The 19,421-nt window shown below is 38.0% G+C and overlaps 1 protein-coding gene across 6 annotated transcripts in view; it reads right to left on the bottom strand.

Annotated features, from left to right (window-relative positions):
* TIAM2 (T cell lymphoma invasion and metastasis 2) overlaps positions 1-19,421 on the bottom strand; it is a 172,774-nt gene that overhangs the window by 39,401 nt on the left and 113,952 nt on the right. For 4 of the 6 annotated variants that reach the window (XM_026044345.1, XM_026044343.1, XM_026044349.1 and 1 more), the window contains 6 exons: positions 16,212-16,274; positions 11,184-11,351; positions 8,534-8,638; positions 8,019-8,097; positions 7,280-7,372; positions 6,120-6,380 (listed from right to left, as the gene is read on the bottom strand). In XM_026044345.1, coding sequence (XP_025900130.1) covers positions 6,120-6,380; positions 7,280-7,372; positions 8,019-8,097; positions 8,534-8,638; positions 11,184-11,351; positions 16,212-16,274 — 769 coding nt within the window. The remainder of the gene's footprint in view (positions 1-6,119; positions 6,381-7,279; positions 7,373-8,018; positions 8,098-8,533; positions 8,639-11,183; positions 11,352-16,211; positions 16,275-19,421) is intronic. The other 2 variants (XM_026044347.1, XM_026044348.1) reach the window with 2 other exon arrangements.

Genomic DNA, 19,421 nt, shown 5'->3' with positions numbered 1-19,421 from the left:
TTGCCGTGCACCAAGTGTCACCTTAGTAGCACCTTTCTTCCTCCATCTCAGGCATAAAAGTCATGAAAACAGAAGGGAGAAAGGGGAAAAGAATTTGTTACTGTACAGTTTAGCAAGAATTTGTGGCTAGTTTAGGCAGTTAGTTTTCATAATTACTCAATCTATGTTACCTCTGTGAAACACAGGACACCATCTGCTGTTTGGTGTGCTTGAATTTTTGCCAACAATCCCAGTCTGCATGTGGATGTTTCTAACTTTAACATTATTAATAAATCTCCTTGTGGCCTGTACTGTCACTCTATAGGATTCAGCAGGACGGAGTGGCATGCTTTACACCTACGTGTTGTCCCTGATACAGAAGGTGCAACTCCACAGGGTTTCATGGAGTTGACACCAGGAAGAAACATATGGGCCCGCGGCGTCACAGGGACTAAATCATAGCAAGGTTTAGCGGAACAGAACAGAATGCTCCTTCCATAAAAAAGCACAACAAAGAGTATTTCCATTCTGTAGTATAAACAGTCTTTTAGTCTGCGGTGTGTGCATTTAGCAGGAAGCAAGCGGGACAGTTTGTCAAGAGGCAGCAAGAGCTCATTAAACCACCGCTCTTGGGAAATGTTCCCTATTACATCACATGCAGCAGGCAGCAAGCGCTCCTATGGATCCAGTTTATCAACAGGCAGTACTGGCTTCAAATTAACATCTACAGACTGTAGTCCATCAAAGGCCAAAACATTCATTTTCACCGTGGCACAACACAGCACAGACACACACACACACACAAATAGACTGGAAGCCAGTGTAACACAGTTATCTGTAAGCACATATCTCATCTTTGAGTTCACTTTGACAAAAGGCCACATCGTACCTCACCATATTTATCAAACAAAAAATAGCTTCCTGATGACGTAAATATAGTAACAAGTGGAAAAATAAAAGAAACCCGAGGAAGTGGTCGATCATCCAATACCTAACCAGTCATGCTACAAAGAAAACTGCACTGCTACACTAAAACGCTAAACTGTTTTTTCTAGTGTGTTGCCTCAACTCCATGCAAAGTTACCACATATCTATTTTGAGAGCCAACAAGCTGCTGAGAGCAAAGCCTGCACTTAGTAAAACCAACATATCTTCCTCAAAGATCAGGTCCCACTTCTAAAATGAATGTGGGTATTCTTGTGACTCAGGATGCTAAGAAGCAATACTCACCTCTGCAGACTTCAAAATAGTTTTATGTGAAACAGTAAGACTTCTTTGATTCCTTGCATACAGAACTTGACCTCTGTTGCCCATATTTCTGGGGCAGTGAAGGCCTTACCTGACACCAAGATGAGGAGAATTTACCCCAGGAAGTGCAGTCAAACAAACAGAGCATGATTTGGGAAGGACTATAACTAGAGGTTATTTTAGAAAGGTTTTCTAGCTTTGTTTATGAAATGCTTTTAACATTAGATTAGAACACATTTAAGAAATATTTTATGGACATAAACTTTTTGACATGAATAAAGCTGGTTGGCTACAGAGCCAATCTGTAACTATCTTTTTCCTCTCTAAATTTATGTACAACTTTCCATGGGATCTGATATAAGCTGAATAGAACAAAGTTTGCTTTATTGGAAAAGCTGTGCGTAGCAATCAAGTCTTCTAGAGGCACAGAAACCAGTTACCTGCTTATGTTCATATAAACCTTGTCTGAAATACAGCCCTGGAACTGAACACAAATATCAGTAATATTACTACATTTTTAAAAGAGCTTCAGGCCTAATGAAATGTGCCATGAGGTGCCTTGTTTCTAAATGTATTTACTTCGGTTATTTTATGTTTATTTTGTTTTTATTAAAAACAAAAGTGCCTTTTTTTTTTTTTTTTAGTAAACAAAAGTGTCAGTTCTCATGCGAGGTTCAAGCCACAGGTTCAAGCAGTTGCATTTTGCAAAAAAGTTTCAATTTCAAGTATGTTGGGTGCTTAAGCATCATTGCTCATTTCATAACCGCTTGTCAGATTTCATCAGGTCTGACTTTCACACTCTGGCTCCAGGCATGTATTATACAAAGAGAAATTGCTTTATCCTGAGCAACTCAAATAGGCATGTCCCAAGGCAACTCTGCTGCCCAGGCACAGGGCTCTGCTCCTGAGAGGTGCGAAGGCACAAGGCAAAGCCCCTGGCTCAAAGCAGTAAGCCAGGGATGCTGGAAGGAAAGATCTGCCGTAGAAGAGCTTGCTGCCACTGAAAGTAACTCGCCTTTCGGCCACCTCTTCCCTCACAAACTTTCCTGCTCCCAGCTGCAGTTCTGCTGCTTACCTGGCTCTGCCCCTTGTCACACCTCTGCGCTGGCCAGTTCAACTCACTGAGTGTGGAAAAAATAAATCAAACGAGTAGAAGAATTTTCTCCCCAACCCGCGGGTGTGATGACTTCACTGAGGGCTACAGGGGAGGGAGCAGGGCTGCGTGGCTGGGAGGAAGGACAAGCAGAAGGGGTGCAGAGGAGGAGGAGGAGCAAGCCTGGCCCTCCTCCAAAGCACCAGGCCATGAGATGGCCTTCCCTGGACCACATCTCTAGAAAGAGGGACAAGACAGGCACATAAACCTCTCATGGAGGACACATGCCCTACACCAAAGATAAGGTGCACACAGAGAGTCAAGAAATGGCGTCTTTTTTTTTTTTTTTTTTTTTTTTTTTTAAAAAAAAAAACCTCCTCCGCTTTTTTTAAAAAAAAAATCCCTTGCAAGTTTAGTTCCCCAGCCCTCCCATACGAGAACTTATCCTTGTGGAAACTTGTTTAAACATATCCAGAATGCCACTCCCTCACCACATACCTCCCTCGAAACCCTCCCTTTAAAAAAAGGAAGAAAAAAGAAAAAAAATGCAAACAATTTACAAGTTCAGATTGATTTCAGCAGTGTCAGCTAACTAGAAATGACAGCTTTTTTTGGCAAACAAAGCACTTTCTGGGGGTGAAAATAAAAAAGCCCAACTGACAGCAGTTCACATACTATAAATTGCTCTGCAAAGGGTTTTCACACATACTAATGCTCGCTTCTATCTCCTGCCTCAGCACTCTATAGATAAATCATTAAAACACATGGAGCTGCCCTAAAATTACGGTATAGAATAACTTCTCCCTTCTCTACTGTTTGCTCTTCAATCATCCATGCCATCTTAAAATGAGGCATCTTTTTCCTCCACAGTTGTAAGAATTCTACCCTTATTCACTCACTCATACTAATTCTGTACAAATATTTGTTTAGTTTCCTTAGCTCTGGAACTCTGAGCAATTTGCTCTGTAAATTGGTTTTCCATATTTAGGGGTATATTTTTAAAAGTGTTTCATCGGATTTCTTTTCCAGGATAAGCTTGTTACTAGCCAAGCGGTTAAGCAGCAAGCGCACAGTCTTGCCATGTGGGAGGTCAAGTTATCCAACCACAGCAGCACCAGGAAGTCCAACATACAGCCACAAGGGTATGGCAACCTCTTGGGCAAAATGAATCATTCTTCCAAAAAATTCCCTGGGAGGGACTTGTAGGAGTGGCAGTTAGTGGCTTTGGAGAAAGTCAATCACTTCCCTTCGGTACAGTTAAAGCTGCCAGTTTGGCACAAGGTATAACTGGACATGCTTAATACAGGAGAATATGTGGGAAAAGGCATTCAAATATATGCTAAGTAGTTACAAAACTGGAAGTAAATGTGGATAAACTATTACCACCCAAGTTATATAAAGTCAGTGATTTATAGGAAATTCTGTTTTGCTTTTGCCTGGATGATGCCACTAAGCACCAGACAGACTATTACCATGTGACCCTCTGTGTGCTGAGAATTTCCATTTTCCACGCACTTTTATTTTTAGACTTATTAATCTCCACAATATTCTGAACAGATAAATAGCACTGATTAACTTCTAAAAAGAGGGGAGGTGTCAAAAAGAAACTTTAATGTTTTTAATTCCAGGTATGCACTCCTGATAAAAATTGTGCTTGACTTTTGAAAACCTCACCTACTGCAGAAACTAGCTGATTTTCAAAAGCACTGCCTTGGAAGGTCAGGTTCAAATTGGACAAACAAACATCAGAAATTATTTTGAAAACTCTGATCATAAAACTGACTCACTCTGCCAAAGGAGACGGAATCGTGTTAACAACTGGATTAGAATTTAAGTGTCCCTGGTTCCAAATCCCTGCTCAGATTAATAAATACCTTTTCTTCTTATCTAAAATATTAATTCAAGTTCTGAGTAAGCAAAAGGACATAGAACAGCTAAACCCTCTAAGATTACCTACTAATTCAAAGCAATGCATTTTTTTTCTCTGCTTTAATTTGAAGCTGATCAGGTGATCAGAAACTAAGCATCAGTACTTGGTAATTCTGTAAACATCACAGTCTTTCTCACGAAGCTTAATTTAGAACAATTTGTTCCCATTCAGAATAAAATGCATCTGACTTAGCTGCTTCTAAGCAGAAAAGCAAATACAGTGTGTCCCTCTATCCACTAATGCTTAGAATATAATACATACTCCAGCAATTTCCTATTATAAAGGAATATTTGCACTACTTGCACATGTTGCAAATTTATCCCTGAGGAATGACAGATCTAGTGAAAGGACACATATATTTATTATACTGAATACTCCAGGTAATGCTGGCCTATGATATCAAGCCAGCAAGCTGAATAATGGCCCTAGCATAATTATGTAATTAATTAGCTCTATCATAATTTTTGTTTTATGACACTAACTTTTATATGCCAATAGCCAATTTAATAGCATTTGAAATTGAACTAAGGCCCCTGAGAGAGATGCTACTTACTGTATCACAAATCTTGTATCCCAATTTATCTTAATTTCAAAGATGACCTAATAAAATTGTTCTATAATTAAATCCATTCTAACAACCTCTCCTATGTGGTTCTTTTATTCCTCCCCTTTTTAATTATGAAAAAGAATCCAATCAGAAAACACTTGTCACCATAATTGTACATAAAAATCAGAGACTTTCTTTTAGTACCTCTTCCTGGCCCCCCTTACACAACAGCAAACTCCAGCCAGCTTTCGGCAGAATTTTACCAGCATCCCCCAGAGGTACAAAGATGAAACTGCACCTTTTCCATTCAAGAAAATCAAATCTGCTCATATCTCAACTGAAAAATATTTGAGGTGGGGACGGGAAGGAAAGCAAATCCCCAGATGCAATCTGTTTCAGATAGGCATTTTCAAATATTTTAATACTATGAGATGCAACATGTCAAGTATTGGATGTAAATGGAAAGGATGCAAACATTTCTTTTGAATTGATCAAGTTTGAGCAATTCCGAGGTAGTTGTTCCTCCCCTTTTCATTGAGGAGACTCACTTCAGGAAACTTCCCGCCCTGTTCCTCCTGCCCCTGCAACTACTTCTACCTGCTCCGTACCTCAGGGACTGCCAGTCTTGCCACATAGGAGGCTTCCTAATGCACCCAGACCAAGACAGGCAGCTCTACAGGCCCTCTGCCTTGGTGTCCAAGCTAAGGAGCACAGGTGGACAGGGCCACCTTTACCCACAACCACCCCAGCACCCATTTCCAGATGAGTAAGAGTAGAAGGCAGTAAAAGAACTATAGTGAAAACTGCTTTCATAAAGCTTCCTCTGTAGAGTGAAGGGCTGTTTTCATCTGGAAAATCTTAGAAATAGTAACTCTGGATGGAGGAGGGAGCAGGACTAGATGATCCCATCCTGAAGTGATGTTGATTATTGTATTTAAGATGTCCTGAACATACATAGTACTTCATTGTATGTGAAGCATGCTAAATGCAGAACCAAACTTTTGCCTCTGAAAGACCCGTCAGTTCAACCGCTGATGTCTGGGGAATTAATTAGTGTGAGAACCTGGCATCATACAACTGTTAAAGAATGCTTGACATTAATAGATAGTGCTGTTTAACAAATTAAAAGAATTTAATTTTCCTACCAAAATGATCATACTCTGTTTAACTTCTGTTTTCTAGAAAACAATGTAACAATAGAAAGATATGAAGTGTAAATGGCACTTAATACAGTTTGAATTTAAGTTTCTCTCTGATACACAAAAAAATTCTTTTAAATTGCAAACAAGGTGAAAGTAATAAAATTAGCATCGACCTCTTACCATTTGCTGTGTTCTTTTTGAAGTTATCCAGAAACTCCTCCAGGAGCTGTGACTGGTTTGGAGGGGGCAATAAACTTTTGGGGTCCTTAGAAATGTCACCATCTGACCATGAAGTACATAATGGTTGCTGAGCTCCATAATGATTAATTCTCAGTGTAAGCATTACACTTCTCTCCGAAAACAGTAACTCCATCTGTCTGAGGTCAAGATCAGACACAGCCTCTCCATTTATGCTCAAAATCTCATTGCCTACTCGTAACCCTAGAAGCATGTGAAAGGAAAGCAAAGGGGGAAAAAAAAAAGGAGAGAATATTAAATGGAAAGGTCACAAACTAAATGTTATGTTGTTTCATTTTTTTATTTTTGTGTTCAAATAGCTTAATCCTACAATCAGTCCATTAGACTTGATAGGAATTTTATGTGTGCTGTAATTACACAATTGGGTCATATGCTTATTTTTGTAGATGTTACACATGATACCACAATCAAGTTGTGTCTTTTATAGCTACTATGAGATGGAGGCAATCTTCAGATAACACTCAAGAGACCCCCCTCAACACTCAGACACACCAAGATCATAATAAAAGACAGCGTATCAGCATATGCCACCATAGCTCATATTTTGTTATCCCAGTCTGGGAGGCACCAGGAACTAGTCAAGCATATCAAATCATTCTCATAAAACTGGAATACTAACAGATGAAGTTTTTATGAGCTTCTGAATAAGTCTAAACAGTGGCAACTGCTGTCTTTCAAGATCAGCAGCAACGAAGGGGTCATTTCCCTTAGGTATGTGATTAATCTATCTCTGCTGTCAGAAGTCATATGACCTTGTTGTGGAGATGAAGAGAAAAATGAAAGCGATGGGTCCCAGAGACCAACCAAACCCAGAAGATGAACAATTTCTTCAGACAAGAAAAAATTACTTTTCTTCTTTCTCTGTGCAAAAGCCATTAGTTGCATTGCTGAGAACAGAATTTGTTAAAAGGATAAACTTTTAAATTACCTTTTCTATACTACATACTTTCTACAGCATTCAGGAAAGAGAACTATGACTAGTCAAAGCCAAGAACTATTTCAGACAGTAATGTCAAAGCTCCTTCATGTTTTGGAATTAAAGAATAACCAAGAACTGTATTACTTACAAATGCAGTACTTACCTTCCTTGTATGCTAGTCCATCAGGGAGAACATCACTTATAAGTATATGAGTGAGATGTCGATTTTCATCAACTTGAGCTGTGACAGCAAAACCTGAATGGAAGAAATTTAAAGGTAGAGCACAATAAAATAAACAATCATAATGACAAGGTCAATAAATCACCACTGATTTCAACAGGCATGGAGACAGTCCTAAATTCCCTATTCTATCTGTCTGTCTCCCTCTCTCTCACACACTAATACAGTATTTTATCTATCTGAATTATCTTTTTTTTTTTTTTTTTGGTTTACAACTCTGCTCATATTTCTCATAACACTGTTGAAAAAGATTCATGTTTTGCAAGAAATATAATTTTTTGTTGGTTTAAGTGCCCCTGCATGTAAAAAAAAAAAAAAAAAAAAAAAATCCTTTCAGCATTTGTACCAGACTGTTGATATTATTTCAACAGAGCATCCCACTACTAAAAAGGAGGCAGTCCTTAGCCAAGATCTGAATAATGATATTTAATTTGGCAAGGGACATTTGTCCTCTGAAAAGTTCAAACTTAATAATTTGGCCCAAACAGCAGAACTAGAAAGTACATTTTCCCAAACAGAGAAATAAAAAATGCATTTGTCAGTGTAAAACAGACAGAGAAGTCTCTGCTATATTAGCTCAAGTCCTTTGTAGACTTTGAGCTGTCACTGATGGCTCTGCCTGCTCTTGGAAATCCCTGGTTGCTGTTTTGGTTCAACTTACCAAAATCACTTATATTTTCAGTCTTTGTAAGATGAACATGATAAACACTTAATGGACAAATTTCTATTTCATCATACACCTGTTAGAGAGAGAGAGAGAGAGAGAGAGAGAGTCAAATTACAAAAGTGTAAGCAATAAAACCACACTATGATCACTAAAGAGCCCAAACATGAAGAAGATTTTTACTATGCAAGCATCACTAAAATCAATGGGACTAAAAGCAGAGTAAACTAAACATGCAAAATCCGGCTTGGAGTAGAAACTGACATTTCATGTTTGTACCACAAGTCCCACTAAAATCATCAAACAGTTCCTGAAGAGAGTGTTTGTAGTGCCTAGCAATCTGAATCTCTTCACAGCTATGAATTCAGCTCTCTGTGAATAAGGATGGCAGAATGCAATCCAAGAACAGCTTTGAAATCTTATTTTAGATCTAAATCACACACATTCATAGGTGATAATTCAACTGTAGCTACAAACATCAAGGAGTCTTATCTAAAAGGAGACACACTTTCCTGGTCTACTATGTATTCATATGGTTCAGGAGCACAGTACTCAGTATTTTCATCAACCAGTCTTCTGAGTTGCAAGCCATAGTGCCTTGGCTCCAGCTGTTTCATCTATGGAATAAAAAGATGGATTTTTGGAATCGATTCTTTAGTTCTAGCACCCCAGATGACGAAGTCACAAATGCACACATACACAGAGCCCTTCAGAAGTCATGCAAAAGCAGACCTCAGAAAGTCACTTTCTAACTGTTTTTGTAGCAGAAAAAATCCAGATGCATTGTTTAAGTAAAATTTCCAATTTCTCTTAAAGCCCTCCCCCAAATTCCTTTACAAGCAGCATGTCTCAACTCTTAGATTAATATAACATATAATTATATATACTTGTAACATGCTATATATTTCCAGGTATATTACAGCTCTATTTTGTCCTTTTGAACTTGTACCTCACAGTCATTTTTGATATGATTATTCTCAATGACTCATTTCTGCCCTTAAATTTATTCTTCTGATGTAGAAAATATATTTGTACATATGGGCTGCTAGGCAAGGATTGGGATAGGAAGGAGATTCCCTATGGAATAGTTTGTCTTTATCGGACTTTGTTATTGTCAGGTTTCATCTATGATCAGAGAGTTTCACATATTTTTTCACTGCTTGACGTCCAAATAAAAATCCAGTTTCAAAAGGAAGTCAAAAGGAAATGGGACTACTCCCAAAGGATATTTGTCTGAAAACTCCAAACCCCTGATGGGGGTCTCTGAAAACCAGGAAGCTGATGAGACTACTGCACAAAGTATTTCACTTTAGCATACTAACACAGCAATTCTGTTAAAAACAGACAGAGAAAAAAAAAAAAAAAAAGACATATCCTTTAGGGTTATTGAAACACTTTAATAGATCTCCGCAGCTTTAAAAACGTAAATCTACTGATTAAGTAGTGTTTAGATTAACATTTTACTATGTAAAATGGCTGCATTTATACTATAGCAAAATTATACAAAGTTATAGTTAGTAAAGTTAGTAAAATAAAGTTATAGTAAAATGCAAATTTTTTTTTGTTTGTACTACTCAAAAGCAATAGATGGAGAACAGAAGAGAGAAAAGTAGAAACCCCATCAATGGTATGGATGAAAAAAAGGAATCAACCCTTAAAACTTTATCCTTATATATATAACATTCAAACATATTCTCTTAAAGAAGAAAGATTCCTTACACTCACTAGAGAAGAATGAAAATGTAAGAAGGAAAAGAATCAGGAAAGATGAGCAGAAAGTATTCAGCATTAGAGTATGCTTATGAAAAGCTTTACATGTAGAATAGAAAAAAATAAAACAGAAAAAAATCAAATAATTTAAAACTAAATAAGCTTTACAATTACAGATTTTTCTTTGAATGATGGAGTGAGAGAGGTAAGAAATTTCCTTTATAACTTAATTTTCTGTTTGTAAACTGTATTTCCTCTTTCTGTAGTTCTACGTTATGGTAAATATTTCCAAAAATTTCAGCTCCTCTCTGCCATCTGGTGGTTACATACTGTTTCAAAATTCCTTTTTTGTGACAGGTACAATCAATTTTTAAAAAATAAAACTAGGGAATAAATGGTTTCTCCAGCATCTTGTCTACTCAGGAGAGCAATGATAAGATCAGTTCTTCTCAGTGACATTATGCAGATATATTGACATGGCTAAATCAGCATACTTGCTTCGATATATAAACCACGGTTCATAGTATCATTTCATAACTATGGCCTTTTCTTCATTAGAAGCCTCATAACTCATTAACTTCACACTATTTGTATTAACTCACCTGAAATTTCCACTAGTCTAAGCAACAGTTGCATTTTATACAGTCAGTCTCCTTGTTTTCTCTCCTAGTTTTCTCTTCTTGTGAAATTTACTTTTTTCTTAAAGTTTTATAACTCAAAAGTGATTTGATTCATGAAGTCAGAGTCAAAATCATTAAGTGACTAAGACAAAGGCACCATTAGCTGTGATGCTCTAGAGCTGCTGATCACTCCTCCGTAGTTAAGATCACCTTTAGCCACTGATTCAGTTCTGTCACAAGAGCTACAGCAGTCCCTCCTCAAATCTATGGCACTGCCTTTCACAGCAGAATGCATGCTTTAAAATTTAGAAGCAAAACTGAAATTTAACTAATTAAAAATAAAAAATTGTGTCTGTTAGGAAACCAACCTATATGACAGTCTTTGTCACAGAGATATCAAATCTCATATATCAACCTTATGGTCCTTAACTCAACCAATCACTGTAATTCCTCTACGACTAAATTGTGCAGAACGACCCACTTTGCTGGAACAACAATGTGGACTGGACACATGCTGAGCTTTCCCAAGACCAGATTACCTGGCAGAGCTTCACAGCTCCTTAAAGATTCTTTGTGTGCTCACTGTCTTGAGCAATACAAATCAAAACGTTTTCCATGATCCTGCTACCTTAACTACAATACATAAGCAACACTGCTAAAGGAAATAGAGCAAATACTCAAAGTATGTCTTGATACAGGGACAGGGAGACCCTGGTATTATGCTGTCACTTTTGAGGCATCCTCAAATATATTATACCCCTTCCACATCCCATATATTCTTCCACATCCCACAACTATTAACAACATGCAGTCATGCCTGAAAATTGAATACCTTGCATGCCAAAGATAAAACATCTTCCACTCTGTGTTCTGGCTTGAGGGTTAATGCCACTCCTTGGCCATCACAGAAATGAACGTAGGTTTGTGTTTCCCAAGCATTCTCCTTCTGGATGCTCTCTGGCACTGAGCAGTAGATGTTCAAGAGTTCATCAACTTGCTGCTGAAAATAAGGGAGAACTTGAAAACTTGTGGATATTGAACAAGAAAAACGCACAAATATAAGAAGCAGAATTATATTGACAGTCTGCAGAGGGTTTGAACCACCACATTTTTAGACATGGTACTATGTGTTTCTCATTGCAGGAAAGGTAACAGTTACCATCATCGCTGCCTTGCAGTACAGAACTTCTTCAGAACTGCTTACATTTCCATGACATTGCCATTATGGGCTTTCACATCTTTATCCCATATAAATTTTTGATTTTAAGTGAAAATACATAGCTACTGTATATTATATCTCAGTGGGTACATTTTCTTAAGAACTGACTTCTACAATTTTAGCTAACTAACAGATAAAAAAACCCAAAGATTGCTAAAATTTTGTCAGAAAATGATGATGTAGTAAACTTCCAGCAGAGAGCACTGTAGAGCAAGGCTTGCAACAGCAAAATAAAGGACCACAATGGGAATAAATTGTTCCTACTCTATTTACAGTTGAAGATCACGTTGTCTTACAGGTAAAGTATTTGCTTGCTTAGCATTTCGGGTTGCATTCTCCCTCATTCAAAAGCCACTCAGCTTGATCTAACTCAACATCCATCCCAAATAAAATCCTTGTTATTTTCTCACCCTTCCTTTTTACACTTTCCTCTGTAATGCACTTCAGGCTAGACATTTCAAAGGCTGCCACACAAGGAGAAAATCACTGAGACCTGTTCTGAACTAGGACTTTCCCCTATATATTTGGGTTCACCTATAGGACACATCACTGCCCACATCAAGTCATTTAGATTTACACACACAGCCTCCTGAATTCCCTTTACAGCCAGTGGAAAGGGGCAATAACCTATTAAAGTGGAAGGACTGTGACTCATGCCACATCTTAGGCTGAATTGTGCCCATCTCTGTGAACACACTGCTGTTTTCTTGTTGTTGAGGGCGTTGCATACACATATGCTGCAACTCTTCCTCCTGACTCTGCAGGGACGCAAGCCCAATGGTGCAATGCAATTAAAAGCTCCAATAAAATCACTAAACAGCAACTGTTTCCTCCCTTGCCGCAGGCAGCAAAGTTATTGACAACAATCTATCAGTAGCTACAAAGCAACCAATATTATTTTTGTTTTCCAAAAAATGATTGTGGCTGCAAAAATGACAGAGTAAGCAGTCCTATTTGAGTAATTACTGAACAATGCAGAAATTCAGGTTGCAGCCGAACAAGAGTATGGCCCTATAATAATTTTATTCAAGAGTAACACTGGTTTTGTGAGAAATACAATACTCAGCTAATGGCATTAAAGAAACACATTCCTATTGCCCAACTACTCATTGTAACTAGCTTGGAAATGAAATATTAATTAGTCTTGGCCCATGAAATTCCCACCAATGTACAGCCATTCCTATAAAGGAAACCTGTTCTGTTGCTGCAATTCAGGGAGTGCTAAAATTTACAGCAGGTGAAGCCTCACCTCAAGGGCTGTTGTTCCAGTGTGCTCATAAAACTGCTGTTGTTTAAGAAAATAATTCCGGCAGAGCTGTGGTCCTCTTAGAAAGCACTAAATCAAGCATCTGGAAACGCCGTCCAAAGTGTAAATGACATATATGGAAAAGGCCAAGGTGCATATGCTGCCAGAGTTAAGGGGCAGCGAGTCAAACTGTTAATTCTCTTTTGGCTTCCTTCAGGGAAAACTGAAGCTATATTGCCTGAGCTGGGAAGATGCTTCCAGCAATTCAGGGGTTTGCAATTACCAGAATGGTTTATTGTACTGCAATAGTAGCCCTTCAAGTCTGTCCAATAGAAATAAATCTCACTATTACCATAGATAGAAAAAAAAAAATCCATAGAGGATGAAGGTGATGGAAAATAGGCTTAAGGCCACCTCCTTCCTTCTTGAAGCCTTTAAGCGCAAGATAGACAGTTCTTCAACCAAGCTGGTTTCATTTCTTTGTTGTTTACACTGGTGCTAAAGCAAAAACTTTGAGATAAATTCATCTCTCCCTTTATTAAACAAAAATATTTTCCTAATGTTAGTCAAAATACTGTTGCTTTATCCACATTTTCCATCTCAGAAAATCTGCCATGAAAAGAGATTTTTTTTCCTGTTATGTGACTAATACTACAATAGTTCATTCATTCATTGCCACATAAAGTTCTAGCAACCCATCCAATTTTCCAGCAAAAAGCGCCAGGTTTTGCAGACTGTCACACGTCGTGCCACCGTGTTGCCTAAGGACCGATAGGTTACTTCATAATTTCCCCCACTCTTTGCCTATTTTTATCATCGTTTTCTTGGAAAATTTAGCCTCCTGGAAGACTACAGTATTTGTAATCCACTCTGCTCCTCAGGTAGCATTTTTTAAAAGTTTTTATCCCAATTTTGCTTTTTATTCAAAATCAGCCAATGAAACAGGGCAGATTCCAGCATAACCGTTTTCTGTGTTATGATGAATCATTTCTGAGTTCTGACTTGTCATACGACTCATCAAAATGTCAGTATCTTAAAAATGCCCATGCTATATTTATTTTCCATTAAAAATGGTCTAGAAATAAGGTGGAGACCCAAAGCTCCACTTCAGTACCTAAAATCCCATTTTTTAGCCTTCAAAAGCAACCATGCTACAGTCTGGAACCCAACCATCGTACGTGTCTGGAATCCGAGTGACCCCAAGCCTGGCCTCAACACTGCAGCAGCGTTGCCCTCACATCGGTGTCCCCTACCCAGGGACTGGGGCTCCCAACTGCTGCCCAAACTCGGGTCTTTTTTTAATCCAGCGTGAGCTACCCTAGGGGACCAAAGCCCTACGGATGGCACTCGCTGAGCTAGGCGGCACCGTGAGCTTGTTCACCTGGTGGGTGCTGGCACTGACCCTGAGGGGCTCCTTTGACATTGCTTCAGTAGGAACCTCCAAGCGTAGCACCTGAGAGACTCCCGTCCTCAGCGGTAGGAAGGACAGACTCTTTTCATGGCTTAACAGGACCTGACAGGAATGAACTGTATTTGCTGTATTTGCTTTCACTGCACCTAGAAATCCCATATAATTACATTTTATTTTTAAAAGAGAGGGCTGTTTTTTTAATGCATACTTTCCCACCCCATTCCTTGGCAAAGCAAATGGAATAGGGCACAACAGGTAGCTAAACGAACATAACATTTTGGTTATTTGCATTTGTTTTGTTATTTGCTTGGAAAATTTTCTTCAAAGTACACTCAAAAAGAAAAGCTCTCTTAGGAGGCAAAATGGCATTAGGTTTAGCTGCAATCAGTGGGAGAAATCTTTCACAGTGGTACATGTTTTGCTTTATTATCTTGCCATTAAGTGAATACTGATAGGAAAATAAATCATGCACTAGATTGTACACAAAAAAAAAAAAGACAAAAAAGAAAACAAGATGATTAATTTTGTCCAAACATTTCTCAAGAGATTCATTTCAGCTCTTCATTATAGTTAATCATTTTCAATAGCAGTATTTCATTTTAAATGCAGATTTTGACTTTTTGTCTAATGCTTGGTACAAACACTGAGCTGAAATAGTACTCTGTACTACTGTGGTATACTTTTTTTTTTCCAAGTCTTTTTCCATGTTTTAAACCACATAAAAAGAACTTCTCTGATTCAGGGAACAAATAAGGAAGAAAGGCGAAAGATAAATGGAAAGGCAAATATCCACTTTTTAGTCTGGTGCATGAAAACCTGGCTATAGTGTAATCACAAGAGCCCAGAAACCCAGCAACACTGGTGTGCTCTCATCTTTTTAGGCTAGGTGTTTTGCCCAGCAGCTGCTCTTCTGCACTGTTATTACAATTGCCCTCTCTGCAAGTTTGCCTCAGTTTAAACAGCTGGTTTGCTCCTAAGTCTGATTTGCACTAACACATGTACAGATGGACAGGTCTTCTCCACAAACCAAAGAATGAGAAATGGGGGAATTTTGTAACCCCTCCAAGCAGCTCCCCCAAACCCAAACCTCAATCCCCAAATCAGTTTCCTTGTTTTACACTATGATAAATCTCTTCTTGAGAATGAAGAACAGGGTGTACGCAGTTACTACAGCTGCCAATTCCTATGGAAATTAATCCTGCCCAATCTGCAGACCCCCTTATCATCACTTTTAAAAGGGAAGGCATTTGGAATGCAGAATTTGGAATTTGTGTGTTGTCCATCACACATATGATTAAGGATTTCACAGCATCCTCTCTTGCTTCCAGAACATAGAACAGTGATATTAATCCCAGGGATCACGATTCTTAAGCTCTCAATTTGCTCTCTATATGTCAGGAAAAAGAAATAACTCTACCTCCTCCTGTGTAGGATGCATGTCCATGGACACTGAAAGGCAGCTGCACGGGGTAATGCAGCTGAAAGGAGACCACATCCTCTTCCTTTACTTAGGCAATACACAGGCAAGACATAAATCTTGACTTAAATTTTTCTTCTGGTATGCTCAGTAGACTTTAATTAGACTTATTTGTCTTAACTTTCAGAATTTACAGATTTTGTTGAACTAATCTGAGACAAAACAGAACAGTGCAACTTGGGCTTTGGTCCATCAAAAAAGAAACTTTCAGCCAAGGTCATTTCTTATTCTGCCTCTCTCAGACACCAAGCTAAAAAATATAGAGTGTAGGAATGAATGCTACAAAGGGGCTTTTTTTAGGGGAAAAAAAAGGCTATCATACATATTTAGAAACGTACACATTTCATTATGTGGTTTTGTTAGCAAAATTATAATTCTGTCATCTGACACTAACTGAAGTCTTACGATCCTCAGCTGGATTTCTGAACCAGCCTCAACAAACACTTAGTGACAGGTATTCAGAACTTAAAAACATAATGGGGAAGAACAAAGACCAACTCATCTTACCTCGGCAGAGTTGGCTGAATTCTGGGCACCAGCAAATCCATGTCCTCCAGCTGAATCAAAAATCTATTAAAAAAGCCACAGATAAATAAGTTAAACACACTACAATGTTGTTTCTTATCTTAGGTAGATTATAATGGCAAAGTGAAAGTGAATGCTAAATAAATAAAGATAAATCAAACTATAAAACTCAAACTATTTTCCATTTTTATCACTTTATTCTGACTAGAAAAGGTACTAAAGAAATATCAATTCTCCTTCTATAAACAAAATTGAAGGATACTCATATTGAAATAAATACACAAGCACTTATGCCCTGTTTCTTTTTCCCTTGATCTTACCTACTTGTTAGCAGAAACATAAAAGGCATTTACCTTCAAATCATGCATGTAGCTTCAATCTTGAATTCATATTATTAATTTCATAATTATTTAAAGGAACTCTTTCAAATTACTGTTGCAGTTCTCTGAAATTCCGTATGCTTTTTCTTCTTGTACCTGACTGGCTAGCTTCATACTAGTAATGAAAACTTCTAAATTAGCTTTCAGTTTTGAATGCACACATGACCCAGAACCAGCGCTAATAAGTAATGAAAAGAGCTTATTACTGGCTCTGCTTTAGAAGTTAAGAAATTAGACAAAGGCTTAAAGTTCCCCACCTGTTTAGATGGCAATATTACTAGCATCCCACAAAGATACTGGGATTATAAATGTTATTTAAAAAAAAAAAAGACTAAAGGTACAGTCAGATATTCTGGTGATAAGGGTTATATAAGCATGCAGATAGATCTACATGATCTCGAGATTTGAAAGTAATAATGCTATCCTCTTGAAACACAAATATGAAGAGCTTTTATTTCATCTTCCTCTGAGGTGAACAAACCAGGACAATATCAGATTTAAATTTGAACTTCTTGTTTAAGGCTTTCTTTTCCTTTTTAAAATTCTTTTTCATCATAGCATGAAACTTTGGATAATCCAAGAAAATAACAAACTCTCCTAATGCTCCACAGAAATGGTTTCTGACAATGTGAATAAAGGGCATTGTTTCTGAACTTATTTTTCCTCGTTTTACCCACAGATTCAGTCAAAATATTTTACTGCTTATTATTTTTCAAAACAGTTTATCATTTGGACTCAAGAAAGCACATAAGCATTTAAGAAACTAAGGATAATGTGAGCCTAGACATCCCCCATCTGCTACAGCTCAGTTTTATTAACTGGTTTCTATAAAGACCGAGCCGCTTCATTAATGTGTACAAAAAGCGTCCAGCATAGAAACTAGGGATCTTTATTTATTTTTATTAACAAAATATAATAGAGTTTAAAGTAAAATTTAAAATATATCTGACACAATGATGTTCCAGACTGTACCATCTGAAATTGTAGCTAGTGTAGATGAATACCACCATACACTATATCAACTTGAGATAAACTCTTAATTAAATCCACAAAGGCAAGATTTTTTACCTACTGTTTAAGACAGAAATCAGAGCAAACGGGCAGAGAATTAGGCTCCACTTTTTGCTTAACCCAATTTCCCAGTGGGTCAAAAGAGATCACAAGAAAGGTGGTCTCAGGCCCATTCTGATTTTGCTACACAAACAGTTATATGCATCTGAGCAACGATGTGGTTTTACTTTGCAACCCCTTTCTAGAGTGGGTCCGTATTTTAACCTATGCTCTTAAAAATTCTTCTCTTTTTATGAGTATGAGTCATAGCCCAAGCATTACTCATATGTAACACTCAGCATTTACATTTCCGTAATTTTATTGTAGGATGTTTGTAGGAAAAAATTGTAGGAAAAAATAAAAACCCGAGCTCACGGATGAAAACCAACACCTTTTGGGGCCAACTGACGGCAAGCTTTGGAAGAAACAGTGCAAACAAAATCCTTCTCCTGTTTTCCCTAGGCAGAGAGTAGGTCTCTGCAGCGGGGCACCTCTGCCTGTGCTCTGGTTTCCCTCTTCAGTCTGCCGAAAAACACTGGTGAGGACGGTGCCTTTCTCCTCTCCCTGCCATGGAAATAGATTTCCCTTTCTGGAAATATGATTTGCCTTTCACTGAGTAGTGCCACAGCATCCCTTCAGAGGACTCTTAAGGCATACAGGCGAAAACACCACGCACTTAACACAGCGAGAGGTATCAGCTCAGCTGGGAACCAGCCTCATCTGCCAGTGTACAGGGAAAAACACAGGAAAACTATCATTTAGGGAAAGCATCTGCCTCGCCTCCCTCTCATAAAGCAGAGTTGAATTTTTATTCTTATTCAGCCTCATCACATAAACACTTTTCTATTGATATATTATAGTGCATAAAAGCTACCCAAAGAACTTCATCTCAGCATGCAGATAAATATTTACCCATTTAAAATATAAACTGCTTGACCAGAGAACCCCCGATATGTTATTTTGCAACACTAAAGCTGTTGCATCAGCCTTGGACTATTGTGATGTGAATACAGATAGGCATGCACAAAATATTCCAAAAGCAGATTGCCATACATATGTAACAGTTACCAGTTTTTCACTGCTAAATGAGCATACTTTTTGATAAAAAAAAAAAATCAAAATATAAGACCTAGGAAAAATGTTATCTAATGAACAATGAACAAAATACTGCTTTGCAGTAGGTATTGTAGGCATGGCAAAAGCTAGTCAAGGGCACTCTGAGTACGATTACATGTGTACACCCTTCTGTGCAACAGCCATGGAAATGTCACTTCTCTTACTTTATGTATTTTATGGGAAAAGGCTGTTGACCTTCCTATTCCCCACATTTAGTTTAGTTTTTATTGGTGAAATAGACTCCTGAAGCATGGGATTTACACTGAATGTATGCACAGGCATCTTTGTCATGAGCAGAAAAAGATCCTGTGAGATGCTAGTGTATGCACTCCACGCCAGTCCTTCAGTGTGGGCATGCATGGGACTGTCTGGAGGTGCTGGCACAGCCTTTCTCTCCTTAGGCTCACGTGCTCCAACATTACAAACCTGTGCCAAACCTTTATGTGGTGCAAACTGACACAGCTTCATTAGCCACGTATCTAAACAACAAGAAAAATGGCCTTATATATGACAGCAGTCTTCTCCTTTTGACTAAAAAGTACTTCCAAGTATCATATGCTGCTTTGCACATGTCCCCTAAAAGGGCATGTCAAAAGGCTCATTGGTCTCTCCTCACTTTTAAAGTGACATAAGTTACTTTGCATTT

Source organism: Nothoprocta perdicaria, unplaced genomic scaffold (genome assembly GCF_003342845.1).
Source record: "Nothoprocta perdicaria isolate Ctin4 unplaced genomic scaffold, notPer1 scaffold_36, whole genome shotgun sequence".
Classification (NCBI taxonomy): Eukaryota; Metazoa; Chordata; class Aves; order Tinamiformes; family Tinamidae; genus Nothoprocta; species Nothoprocta perdicaria.
Note: the sequence above shows the minus strand (reverse complement) of the source record. Positions and strands in the feature narration are given on the sequence as shown.